The 20,886-nt window shown below is 48.6% G+C and overlaps 1 protein-coding gene and 1 non-coding gene across 2 annotated transcripts in view; one reads left to right on the top strand and one right to left on the bottom strand.

The window, feature by feature from the left end:
• The window catches only part of PTPRT (protein tyrosine phosphatase receptor type T), an 856,863-nt gene that overhangs the window by 771,613 nt on the left and 64,364 nt on the right, over nt 1-20,886 (top strand). Inside the window, exon 19 of the mRNA XM_088026646.1 lies at nt 13,558-13,645. Within this exon, the coding sequence (XP_087882772.1) occupies nt 13,558-13,645 (88 nt within the window). The remainder of the gene's footprint in view (nt 1-13,557; nt 13,646-20,886) is intronic.
• LOC114223235 (small nucleolar RNA SNORA43) lies at nt 5,936-6,062 on the bottom strand. The gene has a single exon (XR_003612105.1). It is a non-coding gene; the product is annotated as a small nucleolar RNA SNORA43 (small nucleolar RNA).

Raw genomic sequence — 20,886 nt, 5'->3', positions numbered from 1 at the left:
CTGCAGAAATTTGAGAAGACAAATAACCGTCTGACATTATTTTGCAATACTGCTTCTAGCTACTATGTTGAGAAGAGATGTAGGAAGGCATAAGTAAAATCAGGGAGACCAGTTAAGAGGCCATGGCAGTAACCCAGGTGAGAGACAAAGGTAACACAATCAAGGTGTGGCAATGGAGGTGGTGAGAAATGGTTGGATTCTGAATATATATTACAGATAGAACCAACAGGATTTCCTAGTACATTGGCATGGCATGTGAAAGAAAGAGAGGAATCCAGAGTGATTCCAGGGCTATTATCTGAGCCACAGGAAGGATGGAGTTATCACTAATGGATATGGGGAAGCCATGGGGAGAACAGACTTGGGGCCAATGGAACAACTGGGAATTCAAATTTGAACTGAGTTTGAGATGTCTATTAGACTTGATAGTGGAGATGGATAGTAGGTAGTTGGGTATATGAGTCTGGAATTTGAGAAAGAAGCCTGAGTTGGGGAGAAAACTTCAGGACTTACTGTCATGCAGATGATATTAAAGCCATAAGACTGCTCAAAGTCATGAAGCAAGTGAGCATCGACAGAGATGATAACCAAGGACTGAGCCTTGTGGAATTTCAACTCAATGTGGGAGTACTCTCCGTAGACCAGATGTTGTACTAGGCTCTAGGAACTGAGAAGAGATAGAGCCCTTGCCTTCTGGGAGAATTTAGAGCATATTCTTAGACACAGGCATGTAAACTGATCACTTCAATATCTTGGCAAAATGTCACAGTCAAGTGCTATGCGAACCCTTGGGAGTGGCATGCATTCATCCTAGCCTGGGGAGGGATGGCCACTGGCTTTCTGGAAGAAATAAAGCCTAAACCAAAGCTTGAGAAATAGGAATGATCAGATGAAAGCAAAGAAGGGTGTTCTGAGCAGAGGGACTAGACCAGGCTACAGCATGGAGATATACATGGCCGGTTGAGTGAAGAGAACCAGAAGCAGTGTGGTACACAAACTATATTTGTTGCACAAAGCATGGAGGGAGATCGGGCTGGAATTGTCAGAAGGAGTGGGCTGGAGTAGGGAAGCAAAGGTACATTTGTCAGGCTAAGGAATTTGAATTCTCTTCTAGGGGTCATGCGGAACCATGGAAGGGAGCAGCATTTTTTTTAAAGTTGAATTAGCATTTTAGATTTAATTGTCTGGCATAGATCAGAGCACGGAGACCAGGGGCAGGTAGGCGGGTAGGCGACTAGGACACTAATTGAAGGAAAAGATGGAATTGCTCAAACCAGGAGACTGGGCCCAGAGCCCAGACAAGCCCACACACATTCTCTCGTGTAGAGACATAAAATCAGCCCATGCTCTTTGGCATGTAAACTTGAGTCTCTCAATTATGTATTTTAAGTTCAGTGACTTGAATTCATGTATGAATCGTTCTGAGTTAATAGTCAAAACACCTGGATTCAAGTCCTGTCTCTTTCATTAAGTATCTGGGTGACCTTGGGCAGGTCATTCTCCTTTCTGGGCCTCCATTTCTCATATTTATGCAATGAGGGAAAAGGGATTGGTCCAAGTGAACTAAAAAATGCTTATGTCCCACATATTTTGTGAGCCTAGGTAGGAACTAATTGTCCAGGCCAGCTGGATCTCCCTCCTATTGATAGTCCCACTGGACCCCTTTCTGGGTCTACCACCTCCATAGTTACATCTCAAGCCGTAGCTACCATGATTGACCAGGGACCCTGGGTTCCCAGGAACTCAAGGAGACCTAAGGCAAATTAACTGCACCTCCCATACAAATATGAGGCCTGGAGGTTTTCAGTCTCGGCCACACATTAGAATTACGTAGGGAGATTTTAAAAACACCGATGTCCAAGTTGTTCTTCAGACCAATTAAAGCAGAATTCCTGGAGGTGGGATCCAGAGATCTGTATTTTCTAAGCCCTCCTGGTAACTATAATGTACTTTCAAGGTTAAGGGACACTGGTCTAAGGAGACCCATGAAGTCCCCAGTGCATGTCCTGCCTGTGCCCCCGGACCCATCACCTCACCTCCTCTACTTGCTGCTGGTCACATCCGATGCCATGGGGCATGTGACATCCCCTCACAGAGGTGATGGAACCCAGCCACATTGAAGCTACGAAGCTTCTGCACGTGATCTTGGACTGCAGAGTCTTCCCTTCTCCCTGTCCTGTTTCCTCCAGCCCAGATTTTCCCACCTTCCCCAGTTACAAAACAAAAACCCTAGCCTGCCAACATGCTAGGAGATGTTGGCTGGAGAGAGGGGTTGTCTGTGAGCCTGGTAAGCCCAGGCATCATCATGGTCAGAAGAGTAGCAGGCTCAAAGAAGATGCGAAACAACAGGAGGAGGTGACTTTGTCATGGAGAGAAAGGAAGCATTTTAATCCCAGTCCAATCCGGGCAGTCTGTCACCATAATGAATGATGAGCCCAATAGGGCGACCAGAAGGTATTGGGTTATTACAGCCCCATTAAGACTATTTAAGGCAACAAGGAACAGCTGGGAGGAATAGAATGCAGCCTAATGAAGAGCAAACATTTGTTCATTCTCCAGCTCTGGACAGACATGCCACATGCGTGTCTGGCTTCATCAACACTGGCTTCATCTAGTGCTGCCATGTTTCTCCTAGTCATCTGTGGGTGCTAGTGGCCAACAGCCTTCGAATGGGGGGTCTCCACACCCCAGTGCCCCCTTCCCTGCTCAGAGTGTCCTGAGCAGAGGCGGAGTAGACCTTCTGCTTCTCCCACAACTTTTTCGCTCCTCAGTTGATAAGATTAGTCACAGAGCATCCCACTGGCAGGTGACTCCTAAGAGATTCTGGTCCCCTTCCTTAATTTTTGAGTGAGAGTGATTCTGGGGAGGGGCCTGGGGAATTAGCAGCAGGTGCCCCAGTCATGAAAGGGGAAACCACGGCTGTTCTCCAACTCTGAGAACTCACAATGACCAAAATAGGAAGACTTGGACTCCACCTGCTCATTTCACTCCACTCCCCATGGGTTAAAATAAGGAGAAAATGAGCCATTTCCAGAGGGTGGCCCAAAGACATCAGTAAACCATGTGGGTTTGGACTTGAAAGATTTTCTAGCAGGAAAAAGCTCATGTAGGAGAGACTATTAACTCAGTGTTTTCCTTTGAGCTTATTTTTATTTTCTACTTATAATTGTAATCCAACAAACAGTATTTTCTGCATTTGATATGAGAGCCCTCCGTAACCAAGTGAGTAATTTCCAGATGGTACCAGAGAAAAATCCCTCGACCAAGAGTCAAGACTTGGTTTTCGATCTGTTCCTGAGATGCTGGGTGGTCTTGGCCAAGACTGTTCCATCCCTGGGTCCCCATATTACCTCCTGTGAAATACTTGACTGCATAGCGCGGACTCCTGCAGCCTAATAGTATATGCTTCTACTTCATTTGCACAGAAACACTTACTGAGTGCCTACTGTGTACCTTGTACTCTTTGCAGCCCCGGAGATAGTTAGAAACCTCAATAAAGGAATTGAAGACCCTACTTTAAAGGAAGATCATGGTCTTAGTACACCTCGTACTTACGTAACAAACCCCAGTTTAAAATGCTTTGCAGCACATGGGTAAGGCCAGCCCAGGATGAATGTGGTGTTTATTTTTGCTTTTTGTCAGTTATTACTGCCAAGATCAATCAGAATCTTCACAAAAGATGAGATACTGAGTTGAAGAAAAGTAGAAGAAGGGTGAGTGGAGGAAAAGCATGTGTGGCCGAGGGAACCATGGTATACAGGGGCTTGGAAACATGAGAGAATTGAAATGTTGCAAACCAGTTCTTGGAAAAGAAACAAAGAGTCCTGCCCATAAAAAGAGAAATAAAAATGAAACCAGGTGGGGAGATAAAGAGGAATTTTGCAGCTCTTGCCATTTTCCTGGACAAAGTTAACAAGCAATAGTGATGGCTTTTAACATCCCTCCCTTCACTCTGGCTGACTTTGTTTCAAGAAAGAGCTGTTGGCCCAGAGACAGCCACCCAGAAGCTCATGCACAAAGACAGAGACGGTGTGTGGAGGGGACCACAAGTTAATAGCCTAGAATGGGATGCAGGCATCCCCCAGATCATGGGCTCAGAGCTGGGAGGAAAAGAGGTACCCTTGTGTGAGCTTCCCCAGGAGACAGTAGGGTTCATCAGGGCAGAGGCAGAATCTTACTTCTTTCTCGTCTCCCACCCATCTGCAAAATAATATATAAATACTAAATATCAACTTCATTGAATTACAAAGTGCTGGCAAAAATCTTTGTGATTAAGAATAGTTCTATCCAGGTTTAAAAAAAAAGGCAGTATTTCTTTTTTTTAAGATTTTATTTACTTGAGAAAGAGAGAGTGAGCAAGAAAGCACAAGCCAGGAGGAAAGGCAGAGAGAGAAGCAGACTGCCCCCCCACCCTTTTTTAAGATTTTATTTGTTGAGAGAAAGAAAAAGGCAGTATTTCTTAAAGAAAGACACAACGTAGAAAGACTCTCACATCTCGGGGCTGTCTCTGTAGGAGCACCGAGTATCTGCCTTAAAATTTAAGTTGACTCTTCCCCAGGAATCTGCTGTTTCCATTTACCTTACTGCCTAAGACAGTGGTTCTCAAACTGTGACATGTGTCAGAATCGCCTGGAAAGTTAGGAAAGAACATTAAGATTCAGGTTCATTGACACGGGACAGGGCCCAGGCCTCTGCATTTGACTAAATTGCCTAGGAAATTTGAATGACCACCAAAATTTGAGAACCATGGTCCTAAAATTTGTTTTTAAAAGAAACCTTGTAGCTTTTAATGGGAGCTTTTTAAATAGTGCTCTGTGACTCTACGCACAGACACGCACTCAAGTCTTCCACTATGATCAGAGCTCCTGTCACAGACAAATCCCCCATTTCACTGCCATCTGATTTTCTACTCAGTTTTCCCAGCAGAACTCATAAATTACCGTCTATTTAGTGACATGGTCGCAATAATATTTGCTCTCCTGATGCCACTCTGAGTAGACGTCATTAGTCATCCTCTCCTGCCTTCTCGATCCACATTTATAATCCCTAAGGCATGGGCTTTTCAGCACAGAAAGAGGCGTTTGTTGCAAGCTTGGGCTCTGCCGGGGCCACCACAAACTCATACAGCTCCTTAGGGTGAAAGAGCAAAAGGCACACCTGTCTCGAGATACTTGTTCATAATATATACAGAAATGTGTTGTGTCTACCAGATGTGTGATGCTCCCTCAGACATGGCGCTCTTGCATAGTGCACAACCAGTACAGCCATCCATGGTGGCCCTTCCCATCCACCAGCTAGCCATGGACTTCAGGAAATGTGGGTGCTGACTGAACTCATGGACCTCCGTGGAGACCAGACCTGTAGCTTCCAACAGCTCCACAAAACTCTCATTTCTTGAATACTCGGTCTTACTTGTCCTGGTTTGTCCCGGATGGTCCCAGTTTTAAAATGAAAATCCTACATCCCGGAAAGCCCTTTGGTCAAGGGAAACCAGGGTGGATGTGGCAAGGAGCCCCCATCTTTGGTCTTATGACAATAAATTGGATGTTTGTGATCAAAGGGAGGCAGAAAGTGAATTCCAGAAGTAAGCCACAGGTGCTTGAGAGCACATCCTTAGGCAAGACTGGGATGGAAGAGCTTCCAAACACCTGTGCACTAGGCACGGGGTGAGGAACCCACCACAGTTACTTGGGTAGTCACTAATCATCACCAAACTCCATGGGGTGTATTTGTTTTTCTTTTTTAATTTACATGCTATCAGATCCATTTGGGGGGGCAGAGGTATACAGTTCCATAAGTTTTAAGAAATGCATAGAATCACATAAACCCCAAGAAACATAAGCCTTCCATCGGCAAAAAATTCCCCACGCTGCCCCATAAAGTCAAACCCTTGCCCCACCCCTAACCTGAAGGGTGAATTTTTTTTTTCTTTTTAGCGTGGTAGGCTATAAACCATTCTTAGTGCTCACTATTTTGAGCGCTGAGCATAGAAATAGCCACTTCCTCTGTGCCTCCACGTCACAGGTACGGCAGCTGGATCTGGCGCGAGCAGGCCCAGCATCTGCAGAGCAGCTGTCCCCACCCCCCCTCCCCCGCCCCCCACCCAGCCTGCAGGCCAGGCTCAGAAACATGGCAGGGCTGGGAAGGGTGTTTTATTGACTTAATTTCCAGAAAAGTCCATTGAGACTTGGAATGACAAAATATCCCCTCTAGTCTAGTCTGCCTTTTGCAAAGCCCTGCCGTTTCCCTGACTCATAGGCACCGTTGGTGGGCAAGAGGTATTCTTGACAAGAAAAATGAATGAAAAACCCAGCGGACAGAGTGCCTCCTTGGTGGGGACTCTCTGGAGTCTTCCCTGCGGCCAGAGAATGCCGAGGTGGGCAGGGTCATGGGGAAGTCCTGGCAGGCAGGACTGCTCATGGAGGAAGTAGCCCTCAGCTGTGCCCTGAGGCAGTAGCCAGGAAGTGCCTGGTCAGCCTTCCCTGGGCCTGGTTGTGCTGCACCCCAGGGCATATCATATCCAGTCATCTCCAAGGATACAGTCAAACCAAAGGGAGTAAGAGGGGCATCATAACTGGCAGAATCAGCCGAGGATAGGGGGTGAACAGGGAAATGAAATGTGGGCCCCTGATGCAGCCCTGGGAGCCTCTGTGGACACTCTCAGCCTTAGACTGCAGGTGCGTTGCTCTTCAAAGCTCTGTGTTCCGACATTTCACTATTTGGGCACAACCGAAAGAGGCTTAGGTACAAAAAAGAGTGTGCAGAGAAGGATGGCAAGCTTCAGAAAGCACCCTCCTCTCTCAGGAGAGCGAAACCAACAGGTAGAAGGAAGCAGGTAAGCATCAGGGGCAAATCTTGGTTAGAGCAGGGAACTAAAATAATAAGTGGGGAAACTGAGGGAGGCTGCACAGTCCCATGGACTGACTCAGCACAGCAGGGCCTAAAAAGCCTGTGACCCCCTCCGGGGTCTCTCTAGGTACATGGAGTGTCTGGCTTACTGAGCTCCGTGGCTGGGAGCGAGGCTAGATGGGGGAGTGGGTGGGTCGCAGACATAGGGAGGGTTAGTCTGGACTAGGCACCAGATCAGAATTTTATCCTCAAGTCTATGGCCCCTGGCAGCAAGGATGAAGGGAGGAGGGTTCACGAGACAAGAGCTCCAAGCCACTTATCATGCTGCTGGTACTGGCTCAGCCTCCTCATCTGAAAGCATGTCCAAAGCATGTGCACTGACATAGAATAAAGCTCATATTCTTCATGGTGGTTCACCAACTGCCATTCCTCACCACACCCTCCCCATCCACATCATGCGTCGCTTGCTTGCTCTTATTCTCTAGACCCCAGAGAGAGCCCCACTTCAAGCTCCAGAACACACGGAGCTCATTCCACCTCAGCACCTCTGCACTTGCTCTTGTCTCAGCCCTGGAATACTCTTCCCCCAGCTCTTGCCACGGCTGGCTTCTGCTCATCATTTAGTGTCCAGCCCAAATGCGTCAATGAGAAACACGTAGGAACACACCTGGAGTGGAGCAAGCCAGGTTTAAATACTGTAGGACATCTCAGCAAGAGGACGTGAGGAGGGGCTCCGAGACTGTGGGCCATGTTGGGTGATGTGGGGCTTTGTTCTGGAATGGGCATCGTTAGGCAGTGGTAAGATTGGGGACCTTAATGAAGCTAGCGCTAATAAGGGGACACCGGACAGAGGCTAAAGCTGTAAGTGGTAAAGGAACAGTGGTCACTCCTCCTAACCAGGATAGGGGGAGGTTTGGTCATATTTTTTTTTGGCTTGGACAATATTCAAACTGTTTCTGTGTTTAGTTAGGACTATGCAGTGGTCGTGTTTATGCCTTGCCCCATCCTGGTCTCAGAGTAGCCTCGTCTGTTGCTGGTGTTCTGTGAAATTGTTTATGTTCAACAGTAAGACACGGGGTCTGGCTGTGGGTGCCAGGCCAGCTACTCCTTTCCTTCTCAAATGTCACCTTTTCAAAAGGTCCCACGCAGTCCACTCTACCTGAAGTAGTCCCTTGTTCCCACACATTGTCTACGCTGACACCTTATTTATTGCCTTTACAGCACTGGGATATACCGGTTTATACACAGTAATTATCTTGTCTATTTATTGTTTGCACCTTCCCACAACTAGAACTAAGTTCCTGAGATCTTGTGTGCCACGTCCATTGCTATTATTTCTAGGACCTAACACAGTGCCTAGCACCCAGATAGTCGCCATGGAAGGGAGGGAGAGAGGGAGGGCGGGAAGGAGGGAGGAGGAGCGGAAGGAAGGTGGATTCACTCAGCTCGTGTTCTTAGGCGAGTCATTGCCTGTTTCTAGACCTCACTTTGTCAATCTCTATAGTGAGGCAGTGGTTTTCTCAGAAGATCCTTCCAGGTCTGACTTTTGAGGATTCGATGAATACCACCGCTCAGACCTCCAGGGCTTAGGACACCCCCAAATGCATCCTTCAGGACATCCACAAATGATTGCCTTAGAAAAGCAACACTGCTGAAGAGTAGAAAACATTTCCACACTCAGAGGAGAGTGTAAAAATAGAGCTCGCACTCTCGGGAGAAGAGAATGAGAAGAGGAAAGAGGAGATTGATAATGGATGAATATAATGAGATGGCAATTTTGGTTTGAAAAGAATGTGATTAGCTCCTAATGACCGCCGCCATTCCCTGGTCAATCTACTGTAACTAGCCACTAATGTAAAAATAATGCCCCTCGGCTGCCTCACTTTGAAGATGGAGATGAGTCTCCCTTTCATACTTTTACCCCTTCGTATTTTCTTTTTTCCTTCAAGAGATCATCCCTATTACATTGCAGCTCCCTCAAAAGGGAAATGGCTGTGTGATCAAAGTCTGCCAATTGGGGGGTCATTACTGCTCACTCCTAGGTGGCTCTGTTAGGCCTTGCCCCCTCTACCTTGGTCAACAGCATCCCAGCCCAGGCTCACACCTCCTCCCCCCAAGCCCCACTCAGGGACACAGAGGCTCCCAGGGCTGCATCAGGGGCCCACGTGGTTTCCCAAAGAAGGGCCACTTATCACAACCGCTTTGTTTAGCTTAAGATTTTCTCAAAGGATATCAGCATGCTGGGTGCCTCCTGAAGGGTATGGTCTGGATGTTGAGACAGCTCCCAAATTGTGCCATTTAAGGACTCGGGGTGGACAGCGATCTTCATCACATCTCTGCAGTGTCGCAGCACAGGGGTGGATGCTAATTCTGTGGGTCGCCCATAGCACAGGGCAAAGGCAAAGTACACAGAGGCAGAGGAAACAAAATCCTGCCCAAACTGTCCGTAAGTGAGACAGGAAGCATTGTGAGGTAGTGAGCTCTCCGTCACTGAGGGTATCCAAGTAGCAGATGCTACGGATCAGCTTGTCCACTGCCCAGAAGGCCACTGTGGAAGGGAACACAACCAGATAATTTTCAAGGTCACTTACACCTCTGAGATCAAAGAGACTGCACAGAAGCTACCTTACCCACCAATGTTTCCAACCATCTGTCCAATCCATTCATTTATTCTAAAGGGGATTCAGGTACATATGAAGTACAGGCCAGTATTGGGTTCTGGAGAGACAGAAATGAATAAGATGCTGCCCTTTTCCTGGAGTAGCCCATCATCAAGTTGGGAGACAAGACTTTCAAATTATTAGATATAAAGGAGTCCATCCAATAATAGAAGCGACCGACTAGCTGGGGATGAAATGGAGTGGTGGTGGGAGGGTAAGCAGGGAAGTTTTCACAAACCAGAAGATGCTTGAAATGGGTCTTAAAGGGTATGTAGGAGTCTTCCAGGCAGACTCGGGTGAAAGAGAATTTCAGGCAGAGGGAACAGCATATATAAAGTCAGTCTCAGAAGTTTGAAACACCTGAAACTGTCTGTGGCCTTGCGTTTAGTTCCTTATCTTTGGAATATTAATATAAGGGCAAGAAATGAGGCTGGAGGGGCATGTAGGGTGAACTCATTAGGGACCTTGTATTAAAGACTAGAATTTATCCTGAAGACAATGGCAAGGGGAGTAACTGGGTCCTATTCACATTTTAGAAAGATCTCTCTGATTACAGTTGAGAATGGATTGGAGGAGACAAAACCAAAGCAAGAGAAACCAGTGAGGAGACTCGTGAGAGTGTTTCTCCAGGTAAATTCACTATTTGCAAGAACCATGGCTGTGCCTTAGAATCACCCAGGGAGTTTAAACCCTGCTGACGGCCTGCGCCCCATCCCCAGAGAGTCTGACTGTGGCTTTGGAAGTTTTAAAGCCTCCCTCAGATGATTCAAAGGTACAGCCATAACAAAACTTTCAGCAAATTATAACTGAAACCCTAGCCCATGGTAGGTTCTCAACAGATTTTTTTCCCCCAAAATGATTATGAAAATATTTGGACTGTCCTATTCTTGGCTTCATATCACTTTGGGGTGGATATAATGGAATGAACAGTTGGCTTTTATCACAGAAGGTTTCAGGTAGAACATCCACCCCCAGAATATCCGCTTAAACCTTGAGAAGTCCAGTGTTACCGGTGAGACAGTCACAGCCCACCATGGCGGAGAGCCAGGACTCTGTGGGCCTGGCAATTGTCTGCAACAGCTGGTGCCACTGGGCTGGCCAGGAAGATGAGGCCCTAGGGCTGGAATCTGAGCTCCAAGAGTTCCATGCAAAAAGCAAGAACCGTTTGCAATCAAGAGCTGTCCTACACCAGTGGCAAGGGCGGTGCAGGGTGATGGTCATTTGTAATGAGGAAGGAGGGGGAAGACGACAAAGAGAAAAAGGAGAGACAGGCCCTCCGTTTGTAAAGTAAGCACTTTCCTCTCTCCGTGGCATTTTTGTCACACTCAGATTTAGGGCAGAGATTGGGAAGACAAGCTAGTACCCCGCTTCCGAAACCCTGGGGAAAGTGAGATTGGAGAACACAGCTTAGCCAGACCGCCCAGACAAGGGCCTCCCACCCCATCTCCATTCCATCTAGAATGGCGAGGTAGCAGAATGAGCACTAGTTCTACCTACCCAACCACTGTAGAGTTGAGGATCATGGTCACGCTTCTAGAAAAAAGGTCGGCAGAGTGCAGCCACAGGCTAAATCCAACCCAGCACCTGTTTTCGTAAATGAAGTTTCATCAGAACATAGCCACGCCCATTTGTTAGCCTTTTGTCTGTCACTGCGTCACTCCGCAACCAGAGTATGAGTGGCGGCAGCACGGAGTACTTGGCCTACAAAGCCCATGCTGCCCATTCTCTGACCCATTACAGAAAGTTTGCCTACCTCTTCTCTAGAAGACCCACCCAGGTTGGCTTAACACATGGGAGACTGGAAGCAAGAAAGGGGGTACTGTGCATGATTTGGGCTTTTCACAGGCACTGGTCCCGCCTGCCTATGAAACACAGCCCACTGATGGAATTTCTGACCGTTCGGCTTACAGACTGCTTATTGGGGCTGAACCTCGTAAGGGATGGATGGGAAAAGGCAAGGCCAGTGTAACAAGATGAGTGGATGCTCCTTTCCCCTGAGCTGCAGACAGGGAGCTGTGTAGACTAAAGGTATTGCAGGTCCAGCCCCAGAAGCAGTGCAGGGCCCACAAGCAGGGCATTCGGCCCACGCCACAGGGTGCGGGGTGGAAACAGTAATCAAAATGTGGCCAGGTCTTCATGCTTCTGGAGCTTTCCTACAGCTGTTCCTGCTCCCCTGAATGCCCATCTTCATTCTCTGTGAGAGAAGCAACTTCGCCCTCCCCTGTGTTTCCATAGCTCTTGGCTAATAACTCTGTTAATCGTTCCACATGGTTGTGGACTTGTCTGTCTCCTCTTGGGTTGTTGACTCCCAATTCCTCCCCCAGCTCTGACTGTGAGCTTCTATGTCCAACTTCCTACTCAGCATATCAGCTTGGATGTCGACTAGTCATCTCAAACGTGGCCCCTGCTACACTGTTCTCACTGTGTGGGACGTGGCAAGAAGCACACAGCACTCAGCAAGGGCCAGGCACTGTTCTAAGCACTCGATGTGCCCAGAGCACAACACGTAATTCCTGCCTCCCCGGTCTCTTTCTCCCCTTGTATTTCTTCTCCATCTCTGCAAATGCCACGGCTCTCCACTCACTTCTTCAAGCCAACAGTCTAGGAGCCAGCCTTCATCCCTCTTTCCTTCAGAGTCCACACCGACAGCAGATGTGTTGGCCTGCCTCTGTCCCCTCTACACTCCTGTTCCCATGCACGCTCACCCAATGCCCGCTGCCTAGAAGCACCTGTGGCTTGTTGCCCAAGGACTTTCTTAGAGAATATGCACAGCTTACCTGCAGAGCATGGCAGAAGTGCCAAGGGATTTCCTAAGCATTGTCCTCAACCAATGGTCGATGGGAATTGGTGGGTAAATACCCCAACATGGGGTGGGCCTGTGAGATTAAACCCCAGGTGTACAGGGTGCTGACGTGTTCACTGAGATACTTGGACTGACTTCCTCCCCATGTTTCTATCATTTCCCTCACTCTCCCACCCATGCTCCTTAGGATTGCCTCCGAAGAAGATCTCGTATTCAAATCCTTGTTTCCAAGTCTGCTTCTGAGGCAACCAAAATCTACAGTATTCAACTGAACATCCTGAAAATAATCACTTCTAGCTACATCTACTGACACCGTCCTGGTAAAGGGGCCAAGGTGCCCTCATCTCTTACCTGGACCATTGCAACAGCTTCCTAACTGATCTCCCCCCTTCCTCCTCAGGCCTCCTAAGAGCCTGCATCCCATACATGAGCCAGAATGTAAAACCTAAATCAGATCAGCTAACTGCACTGCTCAAAACCCTCCAAAGGCTTTCCATCTCGCTTAGAATGATACCCACCTCGTTACCAGTGACCACAATGCCTTCTAGAGGCTGAACTGTCCCAGCCCATCCAGTTGCTCCCACCACTGCCTCCCTGCCTCGCCCTTGAATATGGTCATTTGGTTACCTCTTTTGCACCTGCTCTTCCCTCTGCCTGGAAAGCACGTCCTGCTTTTGGCACAACTGGCTTTTTCACATGATTAAGGAGTTAGGTTAACTGTTCCCTTCTCAAAGAAGCCCTCCCAGACTGTGTAATCTGAAGAAATTCTCATCCTCCATCACTATCCCTTCCGCCTGGTTAATCTTCTTCATAGCACTTTCCACAATCTGAAATTATATATGTTTGCTCTTTTACTTGCGGCGTTGCCCAGTTGACTGGAAGCTCAAAGGGGACTTTGCCTATTTCTCTGTATCCTGAGTACCTACAACAGTGCCAAATACATATCAGGGACTCAATAAATACCTGTCGAATGAATGAATGAGTTAATGAGCAAATGACTCCTGTACTGGGCCAGATTTGGACTCTTGACACACAGAAGGCATCCATGACATTTGAGTCAATGAACGAGTGGATAAGTCCATAAAGGGGCCAAGTCTACATTCTCCCCAGGCCACATCCAAGAACATGGAGACCTTTATACCGAGTGACCCATCCCAGTGGATCTGATCCCCCCCACCCCCCGACTCATCTACACATGGAGAAAGCCCCTATCTCAGGCCATTCTAACCATTCTTCCTCTTTTAGGCCTTACCAGAGGGGCAGACAGCTTCGTGGGACACAGCCAAAGAGGATGAAAACCGCAATAAGAATCGATACGGAAACATCATATCCTGTAAGAGCCTTGAGGGTTTGGGGAGCAGCCAGCTCAGGGCCCAGAGGAGCCCAAGGCTACTCTGGTCACACAAGGGGCAGGGTTTAAGGCATCATGACTTCTGCTGGCCCCCACTGCTAGGGGGGCAGGTGTTGTAAGGTGAGTGTCTGCCACACAGGCCCTGCGTTGGCCAAGACACTTGGTGGCCCTGAGCCTGCAGGAGGAAAACATGTTTTGTGCAGAGACTGGGGAGGCATGCAAGGTCATTGCCTTTTGCTCGACGAGCTTTAACATTCCTGTAATCACCCCTGATACGTGGTTTGATGAAGGCAGTGATGCAGAGCGGTTAGAGCCCTGTGGAGTCAGACTGCCTGGGCTTCTATCCCGGCTATGGGGCCCTGGGCAAGTTACCTGACCTCTCTAAGCTTCAGTTTTTTTCCCTTGGAAATGATACAAACAACAAAGACAGGGTCATTTTAAAAAGGTACATGAACCTTTGCCCGGTGCTTGGCACCATTACTCTAGCCTTAGAGTTAGTTTCTCATGGTCACTGAAGATCAGTACAGACAAATAATTCCACATTTATTTATTTTTTTAAGGATTTTATTTATTTATTTGCTAGACAAGCGAGAGAGGGAACACAAGCAGGGGGAGTGGGAGAGGGAGAAGCAGGCTTCCCGCCGAGCAGGGAGCCCGATGCGGGACTCGATCCCAGGACCCTGGGATCACGACCCGAGCCGAAGGCAGACGCTTAATAAATGAGCCACTCAGGCACCCCAATTCCACCTTCTTTTAACCAGAAATCACTGAATACCCATCTGGGGACATGGGATAAACTGGGTTGGTGGGGGCTGGGCATGATCAGATGTCCAGTTTTGAAAGATCACTAGGGTCACTGATTGGAAGGGTGGATTAGAGTGGGAGAGACTGGAGGCAGAGGGACTGGTCAGGAGGCTACTGCAGTGGTCCCAGCGAGGGACAATGAGGCCTGAACAAGGACAGTGCCAACATTTGTGTGTGACTGTGCATAATATTCAGTGCTAGACGGTGAGGCAGGGAGAGAGGCGTAGGTCACACGGTATCATCACTGCCAAATATTGGTATGTACAACCTTCAAAGCAGCATAAATACAGAGAGGACAAAGTTACCCCATACAAAATGTTGAGCGCATGGTCTGATTAGAACAGAGTTGACAACAGCTTTTGTCTGCCGTGGTGTACTCAGCCTGGACCTTTTGACATCTCACCAATTGTGTGCATTGCATTTCTCATCTTAGCTCTCAGGATTACTCCATCTAACCAAAAACAGAGGGAAAAAAAGACCTTGAATAACAAATTTTTTCTAGCACAGTTCAGTGTTTTGTTTTGTTTAACTGTCTAGACATTGCCTAAGAAAAAAACTTGGAGGAAGAAAACATAAGATACAGGCAGCTTGCAAAGGAAGAAAGAGGCAGAAGTTTTAGCTTAGCTGTTTCCTGTGCTGATTTAGGAATGGGCTATGAATGGTAGAACTAATCAGAAAACATTTATAATTTGTCTCTTGGAAGATAGTAATGCAGGCAGCAAGATTTCTTGCAAGTGAAGTGTTGGAAAGAGATGCCCGAACCATCAGGAAGTGTGTTATTAAGACCCATAACTCGTGGGCTTCCGTTGAGCCAGGCCCTGTGCTGGACCCTCAGTCTCTGCTCCCACGGAGCTGCTGTGCTGGGCACAGGTAGCTGCTCACTCTGACCGTCCTCTGCTCGAGCACTGTGCATACCATTCCCTAAGATATCTGGCCACTTGTTCGTTCCCCCTTTCAGATTGTGAGTTTAGAGAGGGGCCACTAAATTATAGGCTGTGAGACCTTAGGCGATCACACCAAACCTTAATCGTCTCTCTGTAAATTGGGTACAATGATGTCTTCCTCCCGGGGTGTTGCGCAGATAAGAAAAGATAAATGACTAGAGCACACTGAAGAGCCTTTGCCTCCCTGAGAGACAAGGATATCCAGCCTGGGCCAGGTATCCACGCAAAAGCCTATGGGGGCTAAGGATGAAAAGCCACACCAAGCTGTCTGTCTTCCAGACTTCCCTGCTCATCCTTGGCACCCAGCACCTTTGCCCGAACCATTGTTAGCTCTCACCTGGACTCCGCCCAGCCTTCTTCCTACTGCTGCACATCTAATCTGACCCCCAACTTCCACCTATCTGATCTGACAGAAGCCAGAGGGACATCCTCAAAATGGGAATTGGATCGTGTCATTTTCCTATTGAAAGCCCTTCAAATGGCTTTTCTGCATTTCTAAGCACTCCTTATCCAAAAGCCCTCAGCCACCTCTCCACTCCCATTTCATATCATGTTCTCTCCGTCCCAGTTTCCTCAATTAAGCCACACTGATCTTCATTCAGTCCCTTGAGCTTTCTTTGCTCACTCATGCCACGGGGCCTTTGCACACACTGTGTACTCTATCAAAGTGCCCTTCCCGCCTCACTTTGCTCTACTAAGTTCTACTTATTCTTCAGATCCTTCTCGGTCATCACTTCTTCAGGGAATTCCTCTGGCCCTTCGAATTTGATCAAAACCCCATTATTCACTCCTTGGGCACAATGCCTGTCTTCTCCTTAACCCTCGTCATCGTTGTGATTTGAGAGGCATTTGGATGACTATCTGTTGACTGCCTGTTTTCCTCACTGGAATAGACGCTCTGTGACAGCAGGAAGATGACTGTACTTCTGTGTCCCCAAACCTGGCATATGGTTGGGGCTCAGTAAATAGGAACTTAATGTTGGAAAGCAGACTCTCTGCAAGACCCCAAAGGGCTTCAGCCATGAACCTCTCCCTTCTGGCTTCTCAAATAAAGGAGAGAATACTCAGGAAGCATGGAGGGAGGTAAGCTGGAGCAGGATGACAGGGGGCACAATGATTTGCCAGTAGGAAGAAGCTACTGAGCCTGAGTGGGGGCAGAGAGACAGGACACAGGAAAGGGCTGGAAGAGAACCATCCTGTCCCGTGTGAGAGCTGCGTCCTGGAAGGCAGGATTCCAAGTAGCAAGGAAAACAATGAAGAGGATTGAACTCCATCACTGGGGGTGCAGAAGATGCTGTCAGCATGCATCCCACCCACACGCCACAGCCTCACCACCTGGTGTTTGGAACCAGCGGGCAGTCTGGCATCCTGGGCCAGGACTATGGTGAGCGAGCGAGGCACCCAGTGTGCAACATTCAAGGAGATGCCATGCTCGGCTGCATGACCCTGAGAGCGAGCGCCTCACTGAGGTGTGTGCCCTGGACACCGCACTTGCTTCCCCCTCATGCTGCCCTGTCTGCATCTCTTCACCTGAGGACCTGCTCCCAAGCTGGGGCAAGATAATCTGTGCAAAAGGCAGTCTTTCCCTAGCCGATGAAATAGCCCAGCTCCTTCCCATCCCACTGAGGGTGTGTTCTTCACCTTTTCCAGAGTTCCCTCAGGGCCTGGGCTGCCGTTTTCCACCGCAGGACCCGGCTGGAAAACTCCCCCTCGGGGCCTACCTTCTTTCGGCCGCCTCCCTGCCCCCCTTCCTGCTGGTGCCCCTGTTCCTGCATAAACTACGTGCACCAGCATCCTCCTCTCGCATCTCCTTCTGGGGAAACCCAAAGGAGGCAGAGGGAATTCAAACACCTAATGTTACCACCTTGACGGGCTCGAACAAACCTGAATCTCCTTTCTCACAGAAGGGTCAGTAATTCTACGGGACACTGCGGGTGGGTCTGCACGCCCTAAAAAGGAGACAGGATCAGGCAACCCGTGCATTCAAAAACCCTGGAAGACATACCAAGGAGCCGAGCAAAGAAAGACTCCTAGAACTGGAACGAGAAAGGGAAAAGAGAGACGGCCCGGAGGAATGGAAAGCATTCCTGTCCTTGTATGTGTCCCTCCCAAAGGCAAAGTCTGTCGAGGCTTGATAAATAGAAATATTCTTGGCACAAGAAGAAAACGGGGTGTGATTAGCATCTCAAGGAACCCGGAGCTCTGGGAGGCTGGAGTGGAGGACAAAGGCCCAGGCCAGGAGGACAAAGAAGATAAAAGGGGAAGAGGGGGAGGGGAAGGCACTGCTTGCAAATGAAACAATGAAAGAGAAACCTTGGTTAAATTAGCCCTTTCTTCCAAATGAGGCTGTTTAGAATTTGGCAGCAGAGACAGTGGGGTTTCCAGGGGTGGGATGACCAGGAAATGAAAGGGAAGGAAGTGCGTGGAGATCCAGAACAAAGAGTTCTTTGCATTCAAGCAGCTCTGGGGCAGAGACTGTGGACAAGGGGAAATGTCAAGAATACCCCAGCGTGCCCATGTGGATATTCTTTTGGAGAGGGCTTCCTGGGCTGGTGGGAAGAAGTTACAGCAAGGAGAGGAAGCGATCGCAGAGGTTGCAGATTTCATCAACTCTGTCAGGGTCCCAGCAGGAAACAGATGAGACGCTCAAGGAGGGGGATGTGAAGAGCTGAGGAAGTAAGCACACGTTGGTCACATTCTCTTTTGGTCCAGTTCCTACAGGGGCTTTCCATTGGCCAAATCCAACCCAAAGCCAGAGGACAAGGGACTCTGCAGACCCAGTCCACTGGGCCCAGGTGTACCAGAATACTGGACATGGGCTCAGGCAGAGCCGGGTTCTAGTCTCGGTTCTGCCCTTGACTGGGTGCATGACCTTCGGTAAGGTCACTTCATCTCTCTGACCCTCAGTTTCTCCTCTCTCAGTGTACAGAGGGCAAATTAAGATGAATAACTACTGAATCCAAATCCGGTGTAGAGACTTTTAAACCCAGCTGAGACTTAGTCCAGCCTCTCTGAGTTCACTGGTGAGGAATGATGGTCCAGAGATGTAGAGTCCCCGGCCCAGGTCACACAGCAAGTCTGTAGGACGGCCACACCCAGCCCTCCTGGCTTTTAACTGCTGGGGTACCACGTGACCCTGGCAAGGAATCCTTCTGCATCAAGACACATCATGCTAAGGGCTCCAACCTCAGAACAAATGGCCGACTGGGATGAGCTCTTCAGACTCACTTCCGGGGGAGGAATTCAGGTTCAAAACAAACCCAGAGGCTTTTCTCACAGTGGTTTCTCTGCTGATTCCTGGGAAGACAAAGTGGATGCCTTATCCAGTGCTTCTGACTCTCAGTCCGCCTTCTCCTTTTGGGGTCTCTGAGGCGGGGGTGGGACCCTACAGATGGGTCTTGGTACAGAAGTCATCAGTGCCTTGGTTCATCAGAAGACTCGTTCTGGCCACTGGAGCCCTCTCTGCCTGCCTACAGGGCAAGCCAGAAGTGCCGAGAGATGAACCATCCCCAGGATCAGCCTTCAGCTGTTGACTGAGAGAGTGGGTGTGTGAGCACCCTGGCCTCTCTCCCCTGAGGCAGAAAAACGCACTGGAGCTTTCAGCAGGAAGAAGCCACAGTGGTCTGCAGTGGTAGCTTGCTTGACGACACACCCCTTACCAGATTCCTTCCTTTCTCCATCTCCTTCTCATTCCCTTCCCACTTCCGGGGATCACCTCCCATACCAAGTACTTGCGCTCAAGTCCTTGTCTCAGATTCTGCTTCCAAAGGAACCTGAATGAGAAACCTTCCTTCTCTCCAGAAAGTTCCCTTAGTGGCGTGTGGGCTGGACAGCCTGCTTAGGATGAAGCAGTAAATGCATCAGGTGGTCCTCTGTGCCTCTAACTTCTCCCGGTGCTCTGCCCCTCTATGCCTAACCCCTCTACATCCCCCCAAAGGCTCCAAGTAGGTCCCTGCAGAGGGAGAGCCACCCAACCTCAGCCGGCACAGAATGGGCACAGCAAGGAGGTACAGAGCCTTCCAGGCTGTTTCCCTCTCCTACCCCAGCCACCCTCTCTCTTGATAGCGGTAGTTCAATCAAGATTGAAGGTGCAGACCTTTAGCTTCAATGAGGTACCAGGCAAACTCAGTGGAATTGTCTGCCTCCTCCCTATCCACTCGTGAAAGATGATGGCATTAACATTTCCAATCCTTCTAGGAAATGATATTTCAGCTCCCCAGTTCATTGTAATGAGCCAAATCTCTTTTCTCTGAAAAATTGCACCTTTTCTTTACCCTCCTGAGTGCCCAGAAGACAGGAAGAAAGCACGTCGTATATCTAAGTGATAGTCTCTCCCCAGCCCCAACTCTCTCAAGTGATTCTCTTCTTAAGTGGATTCCACTTGGGAAGACCCATTTGTTGGGCTACTTTGCTGGGGGAGGAGGGGAGCAGAGGTTGTAGTTTGTTTGGAGAGTAAGAACGGCACACAAGAGGAAATAACACTCTCCTCCAGGGTGGGGATGTGGGTACAATGGGATTGGCAGTGTTGGAGTCAGAACTGTCATGGAAAGGGTGTGGGGGCAGTGGGTCTTGGGGTTTCAGGAGGAGTAGGGATCCCACCACTCTGTGAGAAAGTTCTCAATCTTATGCCTTCTCCTGAGTTGTTAAAACTTCTCGGAGACTTGAGTTTCTCATCCATAAAATGGGGTGATAATACACACACACATACACACACACACACACACCCCTACCTCACAGGATTGCCATGACAATCAAATGGCATAGCATCCATTAGCCTTCCAAACTAGTACCTGGAACATCGTACACACTCCACACAGATAAATTCCTCTGCCTCACCACCTAACACAAGGTGGGCATCTAGTCTCAGGGCCCAATTCCAGAAGGATCTTTTGGTCTTTCCCAAGACAAATTGAAGTGAATAACGAGGGCACTTTGATGCTACATAATTGAACATTGATCTGCACACTCAAACCAGAGTGTGCATCAGCATCTCCTAGAGGGCTTGTTAAAATACATATTTCTGGGCCCCACACTGGAGTTTCTGATTCAGCAGGTCTGGGCTGGGGCTTAAGAATTTGCATTTCTGACAAGCTCCCAGGCTTTGCTGATGCTATTAGGCAAGGGACTACATTTTGAGAACCACTGATCTAGAATAATAATTAAACTGAATTTACATACTTGAGTTCGATTTCTGACACCACACCAGGTGCCTTCCTATCTCACCTCTTTTTAATCCTTGCAGTCCATCTGTAAAGGTAGATAGGATTTAGATGCTGTAGTTGGATGAAGTGAGACTCAGGTAAGGTGAGGAACTTGCCCCAGGTGATGTGATTCGTGTATGACAGACGTCCCACTTGCCTCCAGAGTCTGCTGATCCCCTAGTCTCTCCTGCAGAGGCAGAACTGGCTGCCAATCTAGGGACAGGACAGAATGGGTCTGCAGGGGGGTAATGGATCAGCTATGGGGAAAGGGGGT

Source organism: Eumetopias jubatus, unplaced genomic scaffold (assembly GCF_037043125.1).
Source record: "Eumetopias jubatus isolate StellerSeaLion01/CBP00866 unplaced genomic scaffold, mEumJub1_p1.0 scaffold_9, whole genome shotgun sequence".
Taxonomy (NCBI): Eukaryota; Metazoa; Chordata; class Mammalia; order Carnivora; family Otariidae; genus Eumetopias; species Eumetopias jubatus.
The sequence above is the reverse complement of the archived record's forward strand: the minus strand, read 5'-3'. Positions and strand labels throughout refer to the sequence as shown.